This window comes from Poecilia latipinna, unplaced genomic scaffold (assembly GCF_001443285.1).
Source record: "Poecilia latipinna isolate Pla-1442-1.1 unplaced genomic scaffold, P_latipinna-1.0 Scaffold1959, whole genome shotgun sequence".
In the NCBI taxonomy this organism is placed as follows: domain Eukaryota; kingdom Metazoa; phylum Chordata; class Actinopteri; order Cyprinodontiformes; family Poeciliidae; genus Poecilia; species Poecilia latipinna.
The window spans coordinates 14,744-39,875 of record NW_015114575.1 but is presented as its reverse complement, the minus strand read 5'-3'; the positions used below and the strand labels follow the sequence as shown (position 1 = coordinate 39,875).

The 25,132-nt window shown below is 40.1% G+C and overlaps 2 protein-coding genes across 4 annotated transcripts in view; both read left to right on the top strand.

The window, feature by feature from the left end:
* The window catches only part of gcn1 (GCN1 activator of EIF2AK4), a 43,495-nt gene extending 34,449 nt beyond the window's left edge, over window positions 1-9,046 (top strand). For both annotated transcript variants that reach the window (XM_015015839.1, XM_015015838.1), the window contains exons 48-57: window positions 499-768; window positions 845-958; window positions 2,540-2,770; window positions 2,861-3,054; window positions 4,564-4,678; window positions 5,034-5,130; window positions 5,835-5,983; window positions 6,824-6,934; window positions 7,446-7,667; window positions 8,389-9,046. In XM_015015839.1, coding sequence (XP_014871325.1) covers window positions 499-768; window positions 845-958; window positions 2,540-2,770; window positions 2,861-3,054; window positions 4,564-4,678; window positions 5,034-5,130; window positions 5,835-5,983; window positions 6,824-6,934; window positions 7,446-7,667; window positions 8,389-8,514 — 1,629 coding nt within the window. In that variant the 3' untranslated portion in view covers window positions 8,515-9,046. The remainder of the gene's footprint in view (window positions 1-498; window positions 769-844; window positions 959-2,539; window positions 2,771-2,860; window positions 3,055-4,563; window positions 4,679-5,033; window positions 5,131-5,834; window positions 5,984-6,823; window positions 6,935-7,445; window positions 7,668-8,388) is intronic.
* Window positions 9,047-10,207: 1,161 nt separating this feature from the next.
* On the top strand, window positions 10,208-22,583 carry rab35b (RAB35, member RAS oncogene family b). 2 transcript variants are annotated; one of them, XM_015015836.1, is made up of 6 exons: window positions 10,218-10,554; window positions 13,014-13,064; window positions 14,883-15,006; window positions 20,435-20,559; window positions 20,637-20,761; window positions 22,226-22,583. In XM_015015836.1, the coding sequence occupies exons 1-6, from the start codon at window positions 10,503-10,505 to the stop codon at window positions 22,352-22,354; spliced, it is 606 nt and encodes a 201-aa protein (XP_014871322.1). In that variant the 5' UTR covers window positions 10,218-10,502; the 3' UTR covers window positions 22,355-22,583. The 2 variants fall into 2 exon arrangements, with proteins under 2 accessions (XP_014871323.1, XP_014871322.1); XM_015015837.1 differs by lacking the exon at window positions 20,637-20,761 and having other exon boundaries at window positions 10,208-10,554; window positions 22,226-22,332.
* The last annotated feature ends 2,549 nt before the right edge of the window (window positions 22,584-25,132 follow it).

Here is a 25,132-nt window from a genome sequence, read left to right as displayed (position 1 = left end):
TTGGCTCTTGTTTCCTTTTCCCCCCAATGTTCAATTTTTTTTCTCTGCCTTGCTCCAAATTTTTTTTTTAAATTTTTTTTTTTTTTTTTTTTTTTTTGTACAGAATGCATGAAGTCTCCAGTTTTACAACTTATATTTGAGCTAAAAATATATTTTATCTAAGACCACCAAACACAATAAAGCTGGTAATAATATAAAAGTTTTGGTTTCTTGTGCTCCCAGATGACTGCTCTTCCTTTTCTTTGCCCTCGTTTCCTGCTGGTTTATTATTCTCTTTTAAAATGAAAGATCTATCTACTCTCCCAAGAACTCTTTGTCTTTGCAGATCTGATTTTTTAATGAAATGTTTTAAATAAATAAAGATTCTGACACTGATTGTGATCATTTTACCAACATTAAAAAAATTAATCAATCCCTCAACCTCGTTTGTCAACATTTCTGCATGTTAGAAGCGTTGAAAAGTCTTTAAAAAAAATCAACCCTGATTGTGTTGTTCAGGAGCTGTGCAGCTGTCAGAGTGTGATCCTGTCTGTGGAGGACGAGGCGGGTCAGAGGATCATCATCGAAGACCTGCTGGAGGCCACGCGGGGCGCCGACCCCGGCCTGCGGCAGGCCGCCATCACCATCCTCAACGCTTACTTTGCTCGCACCCGCCTGGACTACAGCGCTCACATCCGCACGCTGCTGTCGGGCCTCATCCGCCTTCTGAATGACTCCAATCCAGAGGTCCTGTCGCAGAGCTGGGACACCATCAACTCCATCACCAAGGTTACAGAAAGTTTAACAAGCTTTTCTGCTAAGAACGTTGACTCTCAGAAGTAACTATGTGGCGTTTGTGGTGCAGAAACTGGACGCCAGCAGTCAGCTGGCACTCATCGATGACCTGCATCGTGACATTAAAGCGGTTGCTGCCGATGTGAAAGGTCAACACCTGCCCGGCTTCTGCCTCCCCAAGAAGGTGAGGAGGAAACTCCCAACACAGAAAACATCTGAAAAGGCTCTGATGCTGCTTCCATTAGAAAGCAGAGGATGAACGGCAGCCTGACAGGCCAATCACAATCTACTTACTAAAATGTTAGCTGCAACACAAAGTGGTTATCTTTTTCAAGCTTTCTGCTTACTCTCTGTTGTCAGAGTAACTAGAACCAAATCTACACATTGACTTGTGCTTTAAAGTACTCTTTGTGTAAATCTGAAAACTTAACTGAATATAGCAACTATTTTCAAATGAAGACCAATCTTGATCCTGTTTTTTTTCCAGTTCTGTTTAATTGAGCCCAAAATAATAATAATAAGAAAACCAGAGGCTTTTCATTTAATGTTCAAAAACAATTTCAAGTTTTGGATCTATGATCCAAAAACAAATCTGATTACTCTGATTTGTTCAATTACAGCAGTTCATGCTTAGTGATTAAATGAGTAGATTAAAAAAATCACATCATATTTGGTGATTTTAGTTTTTAGAAATATTAGGGTTTTTTTTAATTTCAAGGACTTTTGATCTGACAATTTTGGCCCAATTGACAAAATGTTATAACACCCCTACTCTAAAGTGAAAAAGAAATGAAATGTATAAAAAAATAAAAATTGTAGCTTTTTTTGTAATTTTCCTACACTCCTATGTTTGATTCAAAAAAATAGCTGTAACAAGTCAAATTTCTTCACAACGAGAGCATAAACAGACCACATTCAGTTAGATGAGGCCAAAATGGAGATGCTGAGCCAGAGTGTAAAACAATGCAGCATTCAGTGAAAACCACCATAAGCAGCTAGCCCTGTCACTATAAGCAATAAATCAATTAATCCTGAACGTTCTAATCATTAATATTAAGTCAATTTTGTTTACAGACTTTATAATCTATTTAATATGGTTTCAGTTGTGTGTGGTTTTTATTTTCATCTTTTTTTTTTCTTTTTTTTTTTGAAAATTTAAAATATCTTCCAGTTAGAAAAAAAACCCCTCTATTGATCTCTGAAGGTGCCAGTTTTCATTTTTATATAATTATAATATTACTTGAAAATGGTCTCAAAACAACATTATTGCAACCATTTTGCGATTATTAGAGCTTTTTTTTTTTTTTTTAAGCAGATAACATTTAGCCACTCATCTTTTATTACAGCCCTGCCGAGAAAGGAAATGATTGAAATGGTGCAAGAAAGTGGTCAAAGTTTATATCTCAACCCATCTGATTCTGTGGTGAATCCGTTTGAGAGAGATGTTGAGACACAAACCTGCAGAACTATGACTCAAAAAAGGTCCACACCAAACAGTCGTTACTTTGACTTGTATTAGCCAACTTCTACACACTGCTGGCTTTTATTAAATATTCAGATGAAGCAAAATATTGTATTTTTTCACATCAATGTCCTCTCTGTTATCCTTTTTATTTCATTACTTTTGAAACACACCTGATAGAATTTAATGTTATAGACTTGATAAAAAGGTTTGGTGCAAAGCCTAAATCATTGGACAAATCGTCAGCAGAGAGTAACTTTTCTACTTTGAAACGTCTGAGTGTTTTCCTCCCGTTGATGGCAGGGCGTGACGTGTATCCTGTCGGTCCTGAGGGAAGGCGTCCTCACCGGCAGCCCCGAGCAGAAAGAAGAGGCAGCTAAAGCTTTGGGTGGAGTTATCAAGCTGACGTCTCCCGAAGCGCTGCGCCCGTCCGTCGTGAACATCACAGGACCTCTCATTCGCATCCTGGGAGATCGCTTCGCCTGGACGGTGAAGACCGCTCTGCTGGAGACTCTCACCCTGCTGCTAGCAAAGGTCCTTCTTCTTCTCAGCTGCTGTGAAAAACTCCGCCATCGAAATCCCTCGAGGTCTGTTGGTGTCTAATCCGCCACGCTCCGTCAACAGGTGGGCATCGCCCTGAAGCCCTTCCTACCGCAGCTGCAGACCACCTTCCTGAAGGCGCTGCAGGATTCCAGCCGCGCGGTGAGGCTGAGGGCCGCCGAGGCTCTGGGTCAGCTGGTCTCCATCCACACCAAGGTGGACCCGCTCTTCACCGAGCAGCTGTCGGCCATCCGCAACGCCGAGGACTCTGGAGTCAGGTGTGCACTCCGGCAGACTGTAACAGATTTGTTCCATATTATAACATCCATAATAAATAACAGGTTTTTACATTTTCTTCCTGTTTTTTAAGTGTCCTGTCTGGATGTGTAGCAATCAGAATTGTTGTTTGGATGCCAAAAAGAAGCCAAACTGATTTACTTTCACAACTGGATTAATTTATTTGTGTGTAAAACCTTATTAGAGGTAACTTCAAATGCAGTTGTCATGTAGATGGGAAAAAAGGAGGAATAGAAGAGAGAAAGAAGGATAAAGATAATGTAGGATAACACTGATAACATATATTTTTCCTTTATAAGCCGATAACGCAACAAAAAACTTACGACAGGCTCCATTTTAGGTTTAACATAAATACACTGTAATAACCAGATCAATATTTATGGCCCTATGAATCACCCAGCAGCTGTTCCCCAGAACTGACACTCTGAGCTAAAAAGGCCAAGAGACAAAAATAGAGATGATAATCCTCCTTATATTTATCAGAAGAGCCCTTTACGTCAAAGTCCATCGTCACTTCTTGCTGGTAGAGGCAAAGAAGTGAGCAAGTCAGTGTTGCGTTCAGGAGTTTTAGGAAAAATGAAGCCATCAAGGAATCATACGCAGACATTTAAAGGTTGAGAAGTGGAGAAATTTCTAATTAACACTGATAATAGTGTCATTACTTGGCACAGCTATTATTTGGCCTAGCAGCTACTTTAAAGGTAGCATTTAGATGCTAAACCAGGTACTAGTGCAAGAAATGAACAGCAGAGTTGGCAGCTGCAGTTTAGTTCACCTTAAATGAATGTATGTTATATTTTATTTTGTCTCTTCCTGTTTCTATTTTTTACCCGGAAGCTCATCATTCTGCACCTCCTTACTTATCCGATGGATTTTAGTTCATGTTTCTTCTAAGGTTGGTGGTGCTATGAGTTCTGAAGATAAACAGCAAGAAAGATTAAATGAGATTTTCATTTTCCCACTGGCAGGGAAAGTCATGCTAAAAAAAAAAGAGAGAGATTTAACTTGGCATATTTGTTTTTTTTATTACTTTTACTGTATGTTGAAACTTCTGTTATCTTTTTGATATTTCGTCATAAAGATCATTACTGCAATCTATTCTTGAAATGTAATGGTTTAAGTGCATCTGGTCAAATCTCACCAGTGTTATTTTGAGTTGAGTCTCAAACTCTCATTTTTGTGGTACAAGCAAAACGTAAAAAGCGGTGGAAAATAACTCCTCTGCATTTGACACCTTTCCCTAAATGTCTTCAGCTCAAGTCTGAAATATCCTTTACATCATAGTTATATTTGTATGTGTCAAATGATGAGCAAGTCTTGCCTCAGGAATCAGATATATGGGTTAGCCTAACATCAATCCTCCAGCAGAAAAAGCTAAGATATCTTCACAGTTTACTTGCATTTTCTTCTTGACGTTAAAGCTAGTAAAGCTTTCAGTATTTTTGGCCTCATGCATTTATTTGAGGGGTGTGGCTATTTGTGTTTTGCAGGGAAACCATGCTCCAAGCGCTGAGGTTTGTCATCCAGGGGGCCGGATCAAAAGTGGACCCAACCATCCGCAAGAACATCACCACCACGTTGCTGGGCATGCTGGGACACGACGAGGTACGACAGCAACGGGCAGGTTGCTCGCGATGTCACGCCGAGCCAGACTTCTTAAATCTTCTGCCGCACGCGTTTCTTGTTTGATGCAGATTCTGCTGTAGCCACTGTACGCTCCGAGAAATAGTCGAATAAAGAAAGCAAACGCTTAGAGGAGCCGCTGCAGAGGAATGCTCTGTGGAGTCGTTTTCTCTCTGATCACAGTCGGAAAAAAAACGGAAGTCAAAGAGAGGATGTGGTTTTCTCAATAGGTGGTTTAGACTCTTCATGTCTCTTTGTAACACAGAAACTCTTTCTGTCTGGCTGTCTGCTCTGTGTGTGTGTGTGTGTGTGTGTGTGTGTGTGTGTGTGTGCGTAGGATGCTACTCGAATGGCCTCAGCAGGCTGCATTGGTGAGCTGTGCGCCTTCCTGTCAGAAGAGGAGCTGAAGAGTGTGTTGCTTCAACACATCTTAGGTTTGTGTTTTAAGTAATAAAGGCTTGTTTTCTTCTTCGCTTTGTCATTTACACAAGCATCTTATGTGACACACATTAGTGCATAATGGTGAACTTGAAGATGAGTTCTAACCCTTTTTACAAGTAAAAATCTGAAAAGTGCGGTGTGCGTTTGTGTTCAGGTGTACCAAGTTAACGATTTTCAGAATCTACTTTGGGAATGTTTGTTTGTTTTGCAAATCAGAAATGTTTTCTCAGTCAGTGGGAAGCACATGTTTACATCATTTTGTAAGACCTATCACACATTGATTTCTGGACTTTGACAGGGACATTCTAATATATAAATATGGATAAATATACTTTAATCAATGCCTCCCATTGTAGATCTGACTGTATATTTAGAATTGCTGTCCTGCAGTTTTCTTCCATGTTTGGCTTGTTTTTAGCTCCACCCGCTCTCCCCATCAACTCTGATGCTGCCACCAGCACCAATGGCTAATCAACAGATTCCTTTGGAAGACATTATATTTAGAAAGTTTTCATATGTTACCATACGCAAAGAATAAAAGTCATTTAATTTCCTTTTATTAAGTGTAATTACTCAAGATTATGTTTCTATGGTATCCATGTTGCCCAAGGCAGCTTGGCTGCTGCTGCGTGCGTGCGTGCATGCATGCGTGTGTGTGTAAACAGAACAGAGCTAACATTTTTCTGCCTCCCTGCAGCGGACGTGTCCGGTGTGGACTGGATGGTGCGTCACGGCCGCAGCCTGGCCCTAGCCATAGCGGTGAAGTCGGCTCCTGAGAAGCTGTGTGGGAAGGATTACTGCGATACCGTGACCGAGATGATTTTAGCTAACGCTACTGCTGATAGGGTGAGCGTCAACAGGTCCGAAGTCGACGCACAGCTTCAACATAGATTTGTCGCATGTTATTGTTTAGATACGGAAATCTTTGCGCATGCGCACCTTGTAGGAGGGCAAAAAGACTATTCTTTTCAATTCCATCGATAGCAGCGTTGCTGCAGTAGAGCAACTCCGCTTAATAGAATGAAACAAGGAAGTGTAGATATTATTAATTTAGTACAGTGCACCAGTCCAAAGGGGAAAAAAGGCAGAAAAAATGTACAAGAACAACTCAAAACCACTCGCATTCTTCTCTCTTGTCTGTCACGCTGACCAGTTGCCATAGCAACTGACTGACAACAGCTCCACTAGTGTATCAAAGATTCAATACCAAAAAACACACATTCATTTCCCACACAGAGAACTGAGCATTCAGTCTGTCACAGCACCATGTTTTCATGCTTCATGTTTATATTGAGATCATTAAGAAGTGATCGCCTGAACACAGCAGAGGATGATTAGCTCATATAAGCACATGGTCTACTGATACTCTGTCAGAGAGTTGGTGTGTGGGTCGTCTTTTTCTTTTTAACTGAACTGAAACACACCGAATTCCACAGCACATCTACATGTTGAGGTTGTCATAGTCAAGCTAGCATAGCTAAACTACTTCCCTCTTCCCCCGTTTTTTTTTTTTTTTTTTTTTAATGAAAACTTTTTTTTGCCATGTGAAATGTGATACTCTGAGGGATTTGTACGTGTGACGTCACACTGCAACACTATATATTATCCTCTAAAGATTTAAGCATTTTAGCAAATTCTAATATTAACCTTTATGGGTTTCTGTAACCGATGCAATTCCGCCTGCAGATCCCCATTGCGACCAGTGGGATCAGAGCCTTGGGGTTCCTGATGAGGCATCATCTCAGGACGGAGGGAGGCAGTGGCGTTTCACAGCGCATCATCACTCAGTTGGTTAAGGTGAGACAAAGGGAACTCTTCACGTCCAGCTGGTAGTCACTTCCTTTTTTAATTCCTGCAGGTGAGGAAAAAGGGAGAAGTTGGTGAACAGAAACGATCTGGTCTGTGTGCTTTGTGACTGTAAATCACAGCGCTGAGAAATGATTCAGCAGAGGTTGTCTGTGGGGAAACAGTTGATTTGTGACATTACAATTAGTTTAAATGAATTTCCTTTTAGTTATGAATCAGTGAATGTTAAATAAACAGCTTTGGTGTTTTGTTGCCTGTTCAATGTACAAGTTTATTTAGTTGAACTGAAGGGATCTGAAAGGATAAATCACAGGATTTATTTCTGGGGTTTAACTGGAGCTTGTTCACCAGTTTGATGGAAACTGAAATTATTGCCAGAGCGCCTCATGCACTGATGTCAGCTGTAACTTTTTCTAATGCAGTCAGTTTGAACATCAGATCACATATGAGTTTTGTATTAGGTATTTTTTTGTGATGTGTTTTGACCGTGTGACCCCCACAGTGTCTTCAGAACCAGTCCAGTGACATCAGGCTGGTGTCGGAGCGAGTCCTGTGGTGGGTGTTCAGAGAGCCAGCTACTCCCGCCATGGAGCCTAGCCTGATGAAGCCCCTGCTGAAGAGCCTGCTGGACAACACCAAGGACAAGAACACCACGGTCCGAGCCCAGAGCGAACACACCATCGTCAACCTGCTGCGGCTCCGCCAAGGAGAGGAAACCATGCAGGTGGGTCTCCCAGTTTACTACTGCTAATCACTCATAAATGATATTCCTGCTGTAAAGCCAGTAGCTGCATTTCCATTGACCATATAGGCACGTATATTAGAATTATGAAAATACAGTAAGAGTTTAAGTGATAAGTATTGTCCTCCCTGAGGTGCTATTGAAGAAATGCACCGCTCCCAAACAAAAACAACCAATCAGAGCCAGGGGGAGGGTCTTAGCGCTGTCGATCAGCCTCGTGTTCTCGCTGCTAAATGTGCTAATGGTGGAGAAACGACCTACAGTTACTGGAAAACTGTTTATCTGTGGTCATCAGTGGCTGTGGTAGCTAGCCTGAGTATTCATGACAGGCTATGCTAGCTGCAGTGTTCCAGAGAGCAAGTGCCATACAGAGAGATGATTGACTGCGCTAAGACCCACCTCTTAGCTTGAGCTGTACAAAGTCCCTTTCTAATTACTAATGGTGATAAAGATTGACAAAATGACAGGACGTAGTAGGAGGTTGATGTCGCTGTATGTTTCTAATGACCTGTCACATGAACAAACTTATTCATGAGTGATTTTATTTGTGTTTCTTATTTAATGAAAACACAGCAATTGCAGAATTATATATTTTTTTGTCATTAACTGAATTTTGACCCTTTGTTTTGTTCGTACTGGTAATGGAAACGCAACTAAGCGTCTCAAATTAACTGTAACCCTTTTCATCTTTCCTGTTCACCAGAGTATTACTGCCATTCTGGACTCTGCGAGTAACGAACTCCTGTCAGAGTGTCACCGCCGCTCACTGAAGAAAATTGCCAGCCTGCCAGACTCCAACGAGGAGATCGACGACACCATCCTAACATGATGGAGCAGGACTTGATGATAAAATGTCTGACTGACACAGTGAACAGATCCTGAGTGTATGAGAACCCCAGACACTCGACACACATGCTCAGATTGAACCAGCGTGGGAGAAAGTGGAGACGGGTGGAGATGTGACCGATCTCTCAACTTTCTCAAACCCCACCGCCCCCAAATATTTTTTTGCTTTCTCTCACTTTACCCCGTTCTTTTAGCGGCTTTTCAGCCCAATTTCTTACCCGTTTCTTTTATCTTGTACCAAACAGATTATTATGTACCAAACATGTTGGAAAAACGCAATGCCAAATCTGTTTTGATACTCCAGTGTTCTGCTACTACTTTTACCAAACTGATTTGAAACATTTCAGATGTGAATGTAAAGAAAGCCAACTTTGTCGTTAATTTTATTTGGACTTGGCATGTGAGAGATGTTTGGGGGGAAGCAATCGCTTACGAGACAAATCATTCTTATCAGTGATACTGTTGTAAAAAGGCAAAACAGAATAAAAACTGATTTCATAATGTGATATCAAGAAGCTCATTTCTGTCTGAGGTCATTTAGAACTTGTATTTCTGTCCATATGTGTGAGCATTGTTTTCACTACATACAATGTCTACATTAGTTTATACTGCAGGGTTACAGAAGGTCTGGTGCCCAACTACAATGTGCCCAAAAAACACATACAGTTGTTACAAAATGCCATATCTTTCAAACATGACTTAAAAGAAATTTGACTTTGCAAATTAACGCCTTAAAATTGGACCTCTGTCTCCTTAAGAAGCTTCTGCTTTTTCTGAAACTCCGCCTTCAGGAAGTCATCACATCATAAGCTTGGCAGATGTGCAGTTCCACCAGGTGTTTGCTATTTGCTGCTGCCACTAGTCTGAAGGAGCTGAGCATTTAGGTAGCTAGAATGACTGCCTTCTCAAACATACATGAAAGAATCAAAGCAACATCCCAGCTGTGTCTGATGAGGGAATAACATGATATAAAGCTAAAAAAAAAGTCAGTTTTGCATAATAGTGCCCTACTAATTACAAGCAAAAACAAAACATTCAAATTTGATCATTAAACAAGTGCTTTCTGAAACAATAGGACACCTTACTTCCTGATGCACAGTATTTCCCGCATTAGCTGGAATAACTTCAATGAAAACTTTTGGTCATGTCCCAGTCTAAATTTGCAATCTATTGCAGAACTATCAAACACTGCAGTTGATGTATTCCAGATAAAATTGAAGAATATGTTGCAGATGAGATAACTAAAATAAACTAACTGGTGACATAAATAGCAATATTAGTGGTTGTCAGACTTTTTAAAGAAGTACCACTCTAATATCAAGTTTACCAAAATGACATCTCAAGTTTTTCCACAACAGAAGCAGACATTGTTTTGTTACAAAAGAAAAGTGACAAAAGAACAAAGTTAATTCTTTAGTTATATTTTTATTATGACTGGATTAATGAAGCATAAAGTTCTCACTAAATTTCGTTGATTTATTTATTTTGTGTGTGTGTTGTTTGTTTTATACTAACAAAAATTTAGTGTTAGTATAAAACAAACAAAATTTAGTAAAATATTTATTATTTTTTTATTATTATTATTATTGTTAATAATAAAAAATTAGAATAAACGATAAAAAATAGTTCAGCCTTTCACTGATTTAGATGCTCCACATCTTGTTTTGTCCTATGCGTGCTATAGCTGGAGTCTGCGCAGTGAGGCCGGGTCACACTTGGGTGCAGCTCCGCTAGAGAAGGAAGCAGAGTTTCCGGCTGTTTGCAGCGGAGCAGGAGGATTGCTGACGCCGCGAAACCCCGAGAAAAACGCCACCGGCTCGGGGGGCTAGTAGTTTCAAGCTTCGGTTGTTATTATTTTTTTCTTATCAGGGGACCTGGGGGCAGATACATTTTCTACGGGACAGGGGGGACCTGAGCAACAAGCCAAGCGAAGAAGCTGCACAAGGCGGAGGTTAGCTACCAGCTACCGGCATGGCTAGGGACTACGATTACCTCTTCAAGCTGCTCATCATCGGTGACAGCGGTAAGCAGACGCCGGGGATGCGGGACGGGAAGTGGGCCTTGTCGAATTTTTTATTATATATATATATTATTATTATTTTTTATCAGAAGAGAGGGAGAAATACAGCGTTGCGCCACAGCACATTGTCTGAATGCGTTTACCGTGTGTCATTTTATGCCTTTGAGCGAAAATAATGAGGGAAATGTACACATCCGCCATGTTTCTGTGCCAGTGACAGGGCGGAGGTTGTGTGTCCGGACTGGGCATGTCAGGCCGGATACCGCCTCCACATCTTCTGAGGTTGTCTCACGAACGTTTCGGGTGTTGTTCGGTAGTTAGTGGGGCATTTATTGTATCTCCATAGCAATAGCCTCACTTTGACCTAAATAGTATCTGCCCCCAGGTCCCCTGTCTTATGTCAGTCTCATTTGGCCTCTTGGTTGTATCTGTTAGCTGAAGCTAAGCTAGCATCTCTGTTTCATGCTTGGCAATGTAAATAACTATTTCTAAACATTTTAATTTATGTTGTTGGTGTTAACTTATTGACTCAATAGGTTATTTATATTCTAAGTGCTTAATGTTGACTAAGTGGCGGGGAGCTGTCGTAGTGATTCAGTTTAGGTACCTGGTTAGCATGGAAGTCTGAACTCTGATTGTGGAAGAGTTAATCGCTGCAGCTGCCCAAACTGAAGTGAAAATAACAAAGTGGGCAGTATCAACACAAAGTATTAAGAGCAATCAGCCGCATGCTGTCATATGTACTCCCAACCCAGGCAAGAGAAATTCCCAGTCACAGCTAAAAGCTGTACTGGGGTGGTTGGAGCTACTCCACTGGCACTTTTGTAATTCAACTCCACCCTCTTTAGAAGCAACGTCTCATCCTGCTGGGGGTCTGATTTTGTTTGAGGTTGGGGGGGTCAATAATCTTTGCTTTCACTGACAGTTCCAAATCCTGGCACAACTAACCCATCAGCTGGCCGGCCACAGTGGAGAACAAGGCACATCTCTCACACAGGCTCCAGTGTCTCTTCAGCTGTGCTGCAACTGTCTGCTGTTTAGCACAGCTTATTTTTGAAAAGAATGGTTGAGCGGCAGGAAAATACAATTGTACTTCAAGCGGTCAACAGTCACCTGTTACATTTTGGCTAATAAAGCTTGTGCAGGGACTGGTGGTAATAATGTACTAATGAATCTCTTTCTGAACAGAAAGTAAAACACTGAAAAGTGTGTATTTTCTGTCCCCCTATTCATCTGCTTAATTTTGCTCAGATTTTAAGCAGAGCTGTAAATCAGCATTGGCCATAAAAGTTCTGATTAGTGGATCTCCACCGACCTCCATGGTTTTTAAGATATTTTAAATATTCAGTTGTGCTATTCCTATGGCTTACTACAGTAATTTTAATTCAACATCAGGTTAACGTGACCAGAGTTTTATGGAGTAACCCAACGGTGCCATTCCTCCATGCCACCGGTCAGCTGGATGAAAGACGACTCCTATATTTCCCCTCATACTTGCAGAAGAGAAAATTCTTTTTGAAAATATTTCTGATCACAAAAATAAAATAACATTCGTGGTGTGAAAACAAAACGTTTACCACTTGCCACTGTTAAAGTCACACAGTTTGAAAACTGCAGCTTGTAATCGCCGTGGTAGTGAAACCTTGGGAGTTTTTAACCAAGGTTACTGAAATCAGTTCAATCCAAAAATACTTTAATCTCCCAAAGGGAAGCTAAATGTTGTAAATCATACTGTACAGATGTCCTCTAGTTGTAGATGCTGATGGCTGTAGTGAGATGAGATTCTCACCCTGCAGTGCAGCTTGACGTGACCTCATTCATATTCCATGAAATTGTGGCAAATATTTCATTGTATACCTGCGATAACTCCTGACAGTGGAGCTTATTCTAGTCAGAGAAAGTGATTTATTCCTTTCTTCTTTTTTTTTTAGTCAGGCAGCTGGAAGCCACGATGTTTTCTGAAAACTCTCCTTTGAAGCTTTTTCTATTGTTAGCCTGAACAAAACTCTGCACCATAGAGATCACAAGAGCCTGTGACCAATCAAATATTAGCTGCCTGCAACGACACAAAGGAACGGGCAGGACAGGAGGGCCTGAAGCAGAAAGGTGATCTGTTGAGGACAAAGCAGTGATCCCACTGTAAACATTGCTGTCCTCCTTTTTGTTTTCTTTAACTTGTGATGTACATAGTTTCTCTGCTCCTTTTAGGTGCTTTAGTTTGTTACACTTTAGCTATAAATCTAATTGAGCTCATGAGGTGTCTGCATAAGTTGACTTTAAAGTCGGTACACAAAGGTTACACCAACTGCTGCTGTCGTCATCATATGATGTCTACGATACGAACCCACGTTAAACTCTTGAGTTACACCCGTAGGTCTTACAAAACCATCTGAGACGAGGACGGGAGGCTTTAGGAACCTGCTGCGCTCTAAACCTTTTCCTGTGTTTTGTTTCCTTTTCAGGAGTGGGAAAGAGCAGTCTCCTTTTGCGCTTCGCAGACAACACATTTTCAGGTTTGTGGCTTCACCTTTGCCTCACACCTCGCCTTAACAAATTGTCACATCACAGCCACAAACCACAGAGGATCCTTTGGAGAGTTTTATATGGCAAACCATAGCTGGTCCTCTGTCCAGTGAAGTGAAACTCGTTTAGAGCCGTAAATGTTTGGAAAAAAAGGACATGATTGTTGAGTGATTTTAAAGCAATTTGTCATGTAAAAATATAAATAAATAAATAAAACACAGTTTAATTTCTGGTTTTAGGTTTTAAAGTAAATTAAAAACAAAAGCTTTGCAAAAAAGAAGATGCATACATTTTCTTCTATGGGGTCTTGATGTTTGTGGAAAATTTGTTCTAAAACAATATTACTGCTAAATTTAGTGGCATTTTGCTGTGGAGATTCAGTGCTGCCATTCCATGAAAAACAAACACTTGTAGCTGCTAATACCCATCTATTTATCATAATATATCATAATATTATTTTTAATCCATCAAATCACTGCAGTTTTATCTGCATTCTGCCAAATTACATGAAGCTGAAAAGATGTTCAATATATAACTGTAAGAGGTTTTCATATCGTATAGAATCAGCTATTTGTTAATATTTTAGCAGTTTAAGTAGTTTTATCAATATATTTGGCCACAACTGGCCTTTTTAAAACATTCTCAATCTTGAAAATGAGTGACAGTGAAACACTGTCACTGTTTCAAACTCACTGTCACAGGCAGCGACAGTGAGTTTGTGCTTCCTGACCTTCCTGACCTTGAAAGTGCCTTCCCCACATGGAAACACAGTGGTGGCAGAGTCATGCTTTGGGGAAGCTGGGCAAATTTGATGGGATGATGGATGGAGTTAAATACAGACCGATGCTGGAGCAAAGGCTTGAAAAGGAGGCAGATGTTTACCTTTCTGTTGGACGTGGATCCTGAACACACAGCCAGCGCTGCAGTTGAATGGTTTATATCAAACCGTATTCATGGGTTAGAACGGCCAAGTCAAAGTTTAGGACAGAGTCTAAAAATGCTTTCTGTCTAGTCTGGCTAAGATTGAGCTGTTTCATAAAGACGGACGGAGAACATTTTCAGTCTCCTGATGTCCAAAAGTCATAGTAAATACTGAGGACGCACCGATTAACTTGTTCATGACCGATGCCAACACTGACACCTGAGGGTCAGTTCTGGCCGATAATCATCCCATAGAGACTAACAATGCTGAATTTACTTAAAACTTTTTATCCTTTTTATACAGACAAACCGGTAAATGTACTGAATTATAATTATATTTGCTAACGCTGCACCAGTACAGAACATTTAACTATAGTGTCACAAAATGTAAAAACACTTTAATTTGTTCAGTCAGTGGAATTAGAACAACAGCCAACGTAAAATAAGTAAAAGAAACAAAAACAGGATGACTACTTTGGTCAAACATGTAAAAATAAACCTCAACAAATCTTCTTTCAAATGGTTAGAAAGTACAATTAGGAATTCTAAATATAACGTAAAATAAATAATAAAGCATGATGTCGCTCAGAGCATAAAAAATGTAATTAGACTGAATAGATCTGCCCTTATGGATAGGGCAGATTGTCATAGATACCTGATCTAGAATCTTGAGTAGAAAGTAGGGGGTTGAGTAGAAATGCATGTCACAGTTTTACATATTTAACTGTTACAAAACTCCAAACCCCATATCCTCCATAAAAACAGTGACGCTTGCGGCTGCAATGTGACAAAATGTTGAAAACGTCACAGGGTACGAATACTTTAACAACATTCCTCCACATCTGCACATGCCGCTTTCTACATCCGTCTCCATCTGCTGCTCACAGGTAGCTACATCACCACGATAGGCGTGGACTTCAAGATCCGGACGGTGGAGATCAACGGCGAGAAGGTGAAGCTGCAGATCTGGGACACGGCGGGCCAGGAACGCTTTCGCACCATCACCTCCACGTGAGTAGAGCCGCCACTCCACGCTGCCGATCGAAGCCTCGGGAGGCGCTCTGTGGTCGTCAAATGAGATATTATATGAGGGGAGCAGCTGGCAGGCAGCGACAGTGAGTTTGTGCTTCGCCGTGAAACTGGGTGGGATTCCCCCACAGATCCTAATTACAGATGGAAGAGGGAGGTTCCTCGCTGTGCAATGGCAACAGCTGTACTTACACTTTTTGGTCCGTATGCCTTGGGGCTCGCTCTGATTTCTAACCGCTTGGACACTTTAAAACTCGACTGTTTGTCAGGTTTTGTTTTATCTTCCAATTAGCCGCTGTGAAACATCACTGCTCACCTAACAGCGTTCAGATCAGTCAGAAGCAGCAACTACATTATAAAGGACAACAGTTTATTCTTGGGGTTCACCTTTAATCTATGCTGCATCATTTGTCCCAACTAAAACATTTTGCAACATGTTGTGAATGAGAATCAGATGCATCCCAGTGATGTAAGGGTAGATAAAACAGCAGGGTTTTTTTTTTTTTAATTTCATATACTGATCATAAAAACGATAGTTAAAGCAAAGCCTGGCCCTGACGAGACAGACTTCTCTACAGAAGTTGCAGTCAGTGCTTCGCAAAATGCTGTTGCCGTTAGCTGTGCTTTCGTTTTGTTAACTTCCTGCATGTTATGATTTTGTGACAATATTGTCTGTTCCTATTACTGGATAAACTTGAAAATCGTTTCAGAAACGGCTCCGTCCAATGGAGCACTGCTGTGACGCATGCGAGTTGCTTTGGGATCGTAAACCATTCATGCAGAAATCTCATTGCACTTGCATTTAATTCGTAATATGAATTACCACACAGAAAAAATAAATGGATTTCTTGAAATCATTACGGCAATACTCGATTCAAAAAATCAGAACTGAGTGTCAATTAGGCCTGATGCAATAAGCAGTAAATCAGTTAATATGTTTAAACTAGCTCAATAATTTCCCTTTGCATGATTTATCGTTTTTCTCTTTTCTCTCTTTCTACTGAAAACTGGATGACAGAAATTCTCAGTTTTGTGTTTTGCCCCCCTTTTTGAAGAAGTAGAAGAACAATGTTCTTTATGGATAGTTTATAATTCATTTTATTGCTTCTGTTGTTTTGATTTATTTTGGATATTTAAAATGTTTTCCAGTTCCAGTATTTAAATGATCATTATAATTTAAAGTTTATTGACCTTGAAGAATATGTGGTAACAATTTATTTGAAGGTGGCTTAATAAGACTGATATGGCACTGTCATGAACATGAATAAGTCTTCATGAATATTTATGACTGTTGTCATAAAGCGTCATTCGGTAAATTATGACACTTTTAATACAAAGTTGACATTATTCATAATGTCTTTGTTGTGACAACTTGACATTAACCAGGAAATCATTACTGTTTAAACTTTACCTTTAATAACATAAAGTTACCCATTTTTTAAAGTGCAATCAGTAATACTTTTATAACAAATTTATATCAGTAATTATTTCTTGTTTAATGTAAAGTTGTCATAACAAAGACATTTTGAATAATGTCAACTTTGTATTAAAAGTGTCATAATTTACCGAATGATGCTTTATGACAACAGTGATAAATATTCATGAAGGCTTAATCATGTTCTTGGCAGTGTCATGTCAGTCTTATTCAACCCCCTTCAAATAAAGTGTTACCGAATATATTCTTCCATTATTATGCCATTACCATTATGTTACTTGAAAATGGTCTCAAAACAACAATATTAATGTTTATCGCAGTAAATTCTGGGACAATTTATCATCCAGCAAAATTAGTTATCGTGAAAGTTCTAGTATCAATATCTGGTGTGTGAACGTTTCTAAGGAAAACATGAAATCGTTGTGGCCCACACGATATGACCTCAAGATATGCGCAGCGTGGACAACTATGGTTTATAGACAATTGTGCCCTATATAAGTACATCTAGTTTTTAAAGTTAGTAAGGGTGAGTTAGGAGTGAACATCACACTTTCCTGTCACTACACCCCCACCCCAATATCCACCCCAGATGAATCATCAGTTCATCTTTGAGCTGCAGTGTTGAGAGTGATTTCATTCTCCATTAATTTGAATAATCCGGCAACAAACTGAACCCAAGTGACTACACTGCTGCAGGACTCCATCAGTTCCTCAGTCCAGCAGAATGAGCTCAGGAAGGCAAAGCATCCAAAACATCTCAAGTGATTAACGTTCCCTAGGTAATGATGTCGATGGTAGACGTCTTTTCCTCGTTATACAATGTGTTCAGTGTTCTGTTGCTGTTGCCTACCTGAATGTCTCTTGTTAGAGAGCCTGTGTCTCCTATGAAACTGAAACTATGAACTTTGTAATTTAAACAAGTTGACACTAGGTGTGGGCAATATTTATTTAACACTGTTCAGACTTTGGTGAAAATATTTAATTAATGGTATTATTATCTACCTCTATAAAAGCCTGTGGTTTTGATTCACTACATATTACATGTCAGTTTAAGATCATAAAGTCTATAATGGATTTGTATTATATTAAAGGGGCACTATAGTTGCATTTTATAGCACAGTCAAGTAACTGTTAACTTTAGTTATAAAAATGCTGTTTATATCGTACTTGACTTTGTGATTTAATGCCTTGAAATTGGGTCTGTCTCTTTAAGAAGCTCCTGCTCTTTCTGAAACTCCGCCCCCAGGAAGTCATCACATCACTCCTCTATTAACATTTTACCAGTGTTGCACTGAGAAGTAACTCCTGTAATGAGCTCAGCTGATGCTCAGTTCCACCAGGTGTTTGCTAATTGCTGCTGGCTAGTCTGAAGGAGCTGAGTGGGGCGAAGGGTGCTCTACGAGGCGGAAACTCAGTAGCTTGAAAGCTGCAGCTCTAAGGAGGAGCAGCGCTTTGAAGGCGAAACTAGATCCACCCAGGCATTTAGCACAGCTTAATGGTTGCCATGGGAGATTAAAAGATTTCTCAAACATGCATGAAAGAATGAAGGCAACACTCCAGGTATGTTTTAGATTAGTGAATAACATAACACAATGTAATGCTCAAGAATGTTAATTTTTTACATAATACTGCTCTTTAAGATGTTGTGGAACAAAGTCATCTAAGTCACATTTAAACAGATGAGCGTTAAAAACAAGTTCTTCATGTTGGTGTAAGGATGCAGAATCAGTGCCTCTACACAAGACGTGGCTGTAGAGAAAGTAATGCCAGGAAGTGCATTTTTTGGGGGGGTTATTTTTGTTTGAATTCATCCCATTAGTACACAGGCCTCATCAGGTCTCAGCAGGCTGCAGACCTTTCAGCTGAAGACTTGCTACCAAATGAGCAAGTGCACACTGTGACTCAGTGGGTCATCTTCGTATTCTTGTAGGTTTCCAGCATCGTTTTTGCTGGAAATGATGCATGTTGAAGTGCTTCAGGTTGCCTAAAATCTGTGCGTCAGGGTTTGAATGTACACACACCAGGCCTGCAGATGAGTCTGTGTGTATATATTTAGTCAACAGTGTCCAGGTTCAGTTAATTTACCACACAGAAGGCAAAACGGGCTCTGTCAGATTTTATCTTCATGGATCACAGGCTTTATACTTCTGCTCTGTCACATTCGTGTTGTCATGGTTAGAGAATGCCTCACAGTGTTTTTCCTGGTTTCAGCTTCCACTATTTCACTCTCCACACCTCTTGCTGAATTTGTAAGAGTTTTTATAATGGCATAATATATTTTTGTTAAAGCAAAGATTTGCACTGCTCTGAGGTTTCTGGCCGTTTTCTAGTCAATTTAAGTGGAGTAATGTAACTTAAAATCTCAATTCTTAAGGCGTTTTCACTTAAAGCTGCAGAAGAAGGTCTTGGTGCTGTCAATCAAGCTTGTGCTGTGTGATTGAATCACACAGGCCAAAACAACTGCACCAAGAAGGAGGTGGTCTCTGTACTGTTCCAACTCTAGAGCCGATGACTTGCGATGTCAGTGTGATCCAACAGCCACCACGCTTATACTGCAAGCTTGAACCAGAGCTGATTTCCTGTCCCTTTGTGAGTTTAGCAGGGACAGACGGGTTCTTACACGCTGCAGTTAGCTCAAACCAGCTAGTAAGACGTAAATGGACCACTGCAGCGAGGACGAGCAGGAAGTCAACTCTTCCTGAAGGAATAAAGTCATGAGGTGGTGTGGATGTTTCAGCCCCTGAGGAGGACTACGGTCCCAGTTTACCAGGCCTCCAGGAATCCCTGTGCAGAACATGATGCCTGTTCAGGCTGATTGTTACCGGCACTTGTTGCACCTCATTACGTCCTAAATGAATTTTGCTGTGGATGTGGATTGTTGGGTTATGACCTGCTAGGACCGCTCGGGAAGAACAACCTGCAGAGGAGTCGAGTAGTGAACAGTTACAACTTTGATGTTTTTTGAGATGTAAAAATTTAACAAATATTCTGAGGATTATAAGTAACAAGTTATTGAATAAAGAGGTTCAGCTTTGTGTAATGTTTTGGGTTTTTTTCCTGGAGAAAAGGTTTAGTCTGGCTATGTGTGTGTGTGCGTGTCCACCTACCTGCTGTCCTTTTACTGTTGGACATTTGGGACAAAATTGGCTAGCAAAGCAGAATCCCCATACAGTCCCACCGAACAGGAAGGCTGACAAAAGCTTCTTTGTGTGTGTTTGATGCACCCTCTCTCCACACTTCACCTAAATATCGGACTTATAACCAAACTAATTATTGAGGCTGCACTTAGCTAACAAGTATTGGCCCTTTTAATCTTTTTATTGAAATTGCAGGTTGATTACATTCAAAATTGAGATTTGTCCCCATCTTCTGGACACCAGCTACAATACAAAAAAAAAAAAAAGAAAAAAAAAAAGACTGCCAGCTTTGTCTACTGGCACCACTGGTATAAAATCTGCTCAACTAAATATTTCTATAAGATTTAGGTCTGGGGGCTGAAAGGTTTATTTTTTCCTTCAATTGGCTCCCTGTACCTCAGACTTTAGAATACTTCCTTTAGTTTATAAATTGCTGAACCGCCCAGCATTACAATACTTTAGAGATCTGATGTATCAATCTCCCAGAACCTCTTAGGTCTTCTGGTGATGCAGACCAGAATTAATCGGCATGTGTGCTGTTAACAATAGTATCTCCTTTGTTGCCAACTTATCTCCGTTGTCGCTATACTTAGCAACTTTTCAGACAAAATAAATTGGTATTGGCTAAAATTGGAATTGGCACGTCAGGCTTCTTACAGATTGGCTAGAAAACTGCAACTGGTGAACCTATAATTAGCCAGGGGAGCATTCTAATTTGTGTTTTGTCTTTATGTATTGATTCTATTTGCTGAATCACTAATTGCCTCACACGTTTATGTGTCCAACACCTTCCAAAGACAAACGGGTGCCAACACAAATGTTGTTTTCCCTTCTCCAGATATTACAGAGGAACGCACGGGGTCATAGTGGTCTACGACGTCACGAGCGCCGAGTCCTTCGTCAACGTCAAACGATGGTTACATGAAATCAACCAGAACTGCGACGACGTCTGCCGAATATTAGGTGGGTCTCGCGCCGCCGAAGGAGACCCAGCTGAAAGCAGAGACGATCAGAACCTGTGATGTGTTTCCTCGTTTCAGTGGGAAACAAGAACGACGACCCCAGCTCGAAGGTGGTTGAGACGACCGACGCGCAGAAGTTTGCAGAACAGATGGGAATCAGCCTGTTTGAGACGAGCGCGAAAGAAAATATCAACGTTGAAGAGGTGAGGCAGCTTCTTCTCGAAGTGCAGAGTCATTTTCTAAAAGTACTCCCACTTATGACAGAAACGATGCATTTTACTGGAGTTCACAACTGTGTTTTGATTTCCGAAGTCTTTTACAAATAAAAATCCAAAAGGCATGGCATGATTCAGTTTCACCTTAGAGTATCTACCATCGTTTTACATCTAAACATTTGCATTTTTCTCCATCCTTCTTATATACAATAGTCCGATTGTCAGTTGTATTTAGCCCTGGACTTTGACTGGACTGTTTTCATCTCGTCTCAGCAGTTTTTCCACTGTTGCCAACTGTATTTAGCAACTTTTCCGACAAAAACATCAGCCAAAATCGGGACAGTTCAGCCTTTTAAAAGATCGGTAATCAATCTTTTTTTTAAAAAAAAACTAATCGGTGCAACTCCAGCTTTAATATTTTAGTTTATAATACAGAGGCCATGCTTCTCACTATCTGTGGCTGTCAAAGCAGACCAACATCAACACTGTACACCTATGTATGTTTTATATTCACCAAGCTTATGGCTCATTGAGTGTTTTTCTGATGAACATCTCTGTTCTGTTTACCAATTAGATGACTACTGAAGCTTACATTGCCTTGTATTTAGGGGTGTCAGAGTAAAGGGATTGAATGCAAATAGCTACTTCCTTTATATGTTAAATATATATTTTTGCATGATTTTCACATTCACAATTCAATTCAGAAATATTGACTGAAGACGCTCTGTTTTCCCAAGACAGCCTCCTTTCACTTCATAGTTAATCTTCTGTTTGTTTTTGGTTTGTCATATAAAATTCCAATTGCTGTTTGAACATTGTTTTATATGTTTTGTGTTGTATTAATCAGGCCTTCCAGGCTTCCATAAGTTTTTGTGATTTTTTTTTTTTTAAACTATCAAACTCACTGACTTTTATGCTGCTACATTAGAAATATTTGCAAGGAATTTTACAGAAAAAAAAGACGACAAGCATAAATACAAACATTTTGATTCCTTAAACTAAAAATAGTTCAATCTTTTATTTTTTTGTTGTTTGATTTACTCTGATCAGACGTACTTTGATTTACATATTGATCACACACTGTTGATGCGTTCCAGTTGTGGTTGGAAATGGGAAATTAAAACTTCCAAGTTTGGAAGAATCGACTGGAATGCTCACCAGAAGTCACACTTTTAACTTAATGCCAAGTCAGGCAGTAAGAAATACTGCCACCTGCAGGTGGGAGGTAGCACTCAGTGAAACCCAAGGTTTTTGACCATTTTTGCAAAATATTTGCAAGAAACTCACATTTATGCACGGGCACAAAATAAAAGTGGGGATCTTTTAATCACTGTGATCGTGGAATTTATTAATTTAAAATAAATCCAGCGTTGCATCAGCCTCTTTCCAAAATGGAAAAAATAAAAGAAAGTCCTCCAAACACTTTGTAATTGTCATATTGTTGCTTTGCAGATGTTCAACTGCATCACAGAGCTGGTGCTAAAAGCCAAGAAGGAGGTTCTAGCCAAGCAGCAGCAGCAGCAACAGAACGACGTGGTCAAACTCACCCGGAACAGTAAACGGAAGAAAAAGTGCTGCTAGCAAAAGCGAGCGGTGAACGGCCGGAGGCATCTCCTCTCCACACACTCACACACCACACCATGGGACTCAGAGCATCTAAATTAAAGAGCAGATAAAGATTTAATGAATATACAGTTAAAAAAAGAAACAAAAAAAAAAATAAAATAAATGGAAATATTGTCCCCTTTGGACAAACTAATCATGAAGACTTTAAAAAAACAGAAAAGGAAAGAAAAAAAAAAAGAATTTGTACAGATTTTTATGAAACGTCAGATCAGGTTTTATTTGGAAGGCATCAGATAAGCACTGTTTGACCTGAGCTCCTCGTTTTCGTTGAAGAATCTGAAGCCGACGTCTGACGGACACAAAGCTCAGATTTCCGTCTACGTACTCCGCCCCCCGTCTTACCCTCCTATCAGTATCTCATCTCTCCTTCCCGTTCCGCCGCACACAGGACGCTCCGGGCCGAGGCCGGCTCTGAACCTGAGGGGGGGGAGGACTCGTTTCCTTTAGACTTTTTCATTTAATTAGTTTTTTTCTTCTTTTTTTTCTCTTCCCCGTGGGCGGAGCGAGGACTTTGCGCATGGCTGCGAAAGAAAGAACTCCTCATGTGTTTAAAAGTGCGTACATTTCATCCGCCCGCATGGCCAACAGATCATGAACTTCTCAGTTTCGTTGTCGGGGGAAACGAGCCCAACGATGAAGTTGATTAGCACGTTTAGCAGTTAACCTACAGGACTGAACTGGTGTTTTCTCATGTTTTTCTTTTCTCTCTGTATTTTGCCAAGCTTCCCCTTCCTTAATCACCCAACTTCCAGTAGCGCTGAGCCAATGTTAACTGATCTCATGTTTTCCATTGTTTTTGTGTTTTATTTTCTCTGTGCAGCAGAGCAGGTGAACCACTCCCAGAGCTCCCATTGCACTGTTCACTGCAGTCTTACTTCCCCTTCCGTTTTGCTTTAAACCTTTTTTTTTTTTAAAGAAACAAAGATACTGCCAATATTATAAAACAAAGAAAATCTATATAAATATATTAGCTCGGCAGAGTCTCTCATTGGACTGTTGCCATAGCGGCCGTTGGCTGGCCAGGATACAGGGTGAATCGGCGTCTGATGGGACCCTGTTGAGTCCTCAGGAAATGCTCCCTCCCTCTGTTCTTCTTGTTCTTCTTCTTCTTCTTCTTCTGTGTTGCTGCCGCCAGCCTTGTATTCCCTCATCGCCCACATATCAGCACCTCGCAGCGACCGACTCACCATCTGCAAGAAGAAACCCGCCATCGCTGTGTCCTCTCCTCCAGACCGGACTGTGGACTGGGGTTGTTTTCTTTCTGTTCTGTTTTAATTTTATTTAGTTTTTTTTATTGTTTTTTTGGACATGTAACTTTGTTTTACAGATTTTTTTTTTCTTTTGGTAAAAACTAACGAGAACTGACTGTGTTCTCGCCATCAACAGTGACTAATGTCATGTTTTGATCTCCATCACCAGCCTTCCCCCCTCCCTCCTCCTCAACCTGTTCAAGTGTTAGCAGTCAGTTTTCGGTGTCCATGGCGACAACATGGCAGAACGAGCGGCAGCACTGGATCCCCTGCATCTGGACCTGACTCATGTTTTCCCATCAGCATCTATTACTGACATTTATTGTTATTGTTTTTTTTGTTTTTTTTAATTGGGAGAGCTTTACTGAGATGGAGGAGGAGGAAATACTCTGAGCGGGTTCTGGTGGGTTCACACCAACAGGTATCAGAAAGCCCACACTTTGATTTCTCTCTACCGTGTGTATGTAGTGCACACATGGTGTATAGTGTATATATACAAATGTGTGTTTATATTCAATATAAAAGATACACACATGATTGGCGCACCAAATCGTGCATGTGCTGCACATGCCTCGTGTGCTGGGGTCATGAAACGACACACTCGTCAGCTGTGGTTCGCTGTACACTGGAGAAATAAAGATGTACTATTCAGTTTTCCCTACATGAATTAAATCAGTAATAAACGTTTTAAAGAAATAAATATTTGACACATAATGATTGATTTTTGTCCCGAGTTCATTTTAGCAATCTCCGTTTTTGTTTTTTTCTGAAGATGGTGTAAAGTTTGAACTGGTGTTTAGGTTGATTTTGAAGCCTGACAAAAGCAATAAGGAAGCAAAAATAATTGCAGTTTAATAAATGGTGCACTAAATGTATTGATATGACTAACTTTGTCACCTTTCTAAAATAATGGCTTAATTTTTTATTTTATTTTTTTTTAAATCATCTTTTTTTTCTCCAAAAGATCATTTATACAAAAACATTAATCACTTTTGGCAACAAAAAAAAAAAAAAAAAACTTGGGCCATTTTTTAAGGACACATATCTTTTGTTCTGTAAAAAAAAAACAATTTTGAAAATCCTAAAACAAAATCAAGAAATATAGCAGTCAGTAAGTGCTTCACTCGCCTAGAGGATTTTTTTGACAACTTTGTTTTTTTAATATTTTTGTAAATTTGGTTCCCAACAAAATGTTCTTTCATTTTCGCTTCCAGATCAGTTTTGGAGTGTGGAACTTTTTCATGTTTTTTTTCTTCATATGTTCTTGGTTTAACACCAAAGGCATTTTGCAGTAAGTGATATTTTGGTCTCATCTGGGTGAAAGGAAAAGGTGCAGCAGGGATGATGACAGCCTTGTCAAGCAAAATCCATTCAAGGGGAGAACGGAGGTTCATCAAGAGTCATTCTTGATGTGAAGCCACTCCTGTGCGTCAGACGTGTTGAACCCGGGCTCGGGAGAGAAAAAACTCTGCTCTTGCTCAGT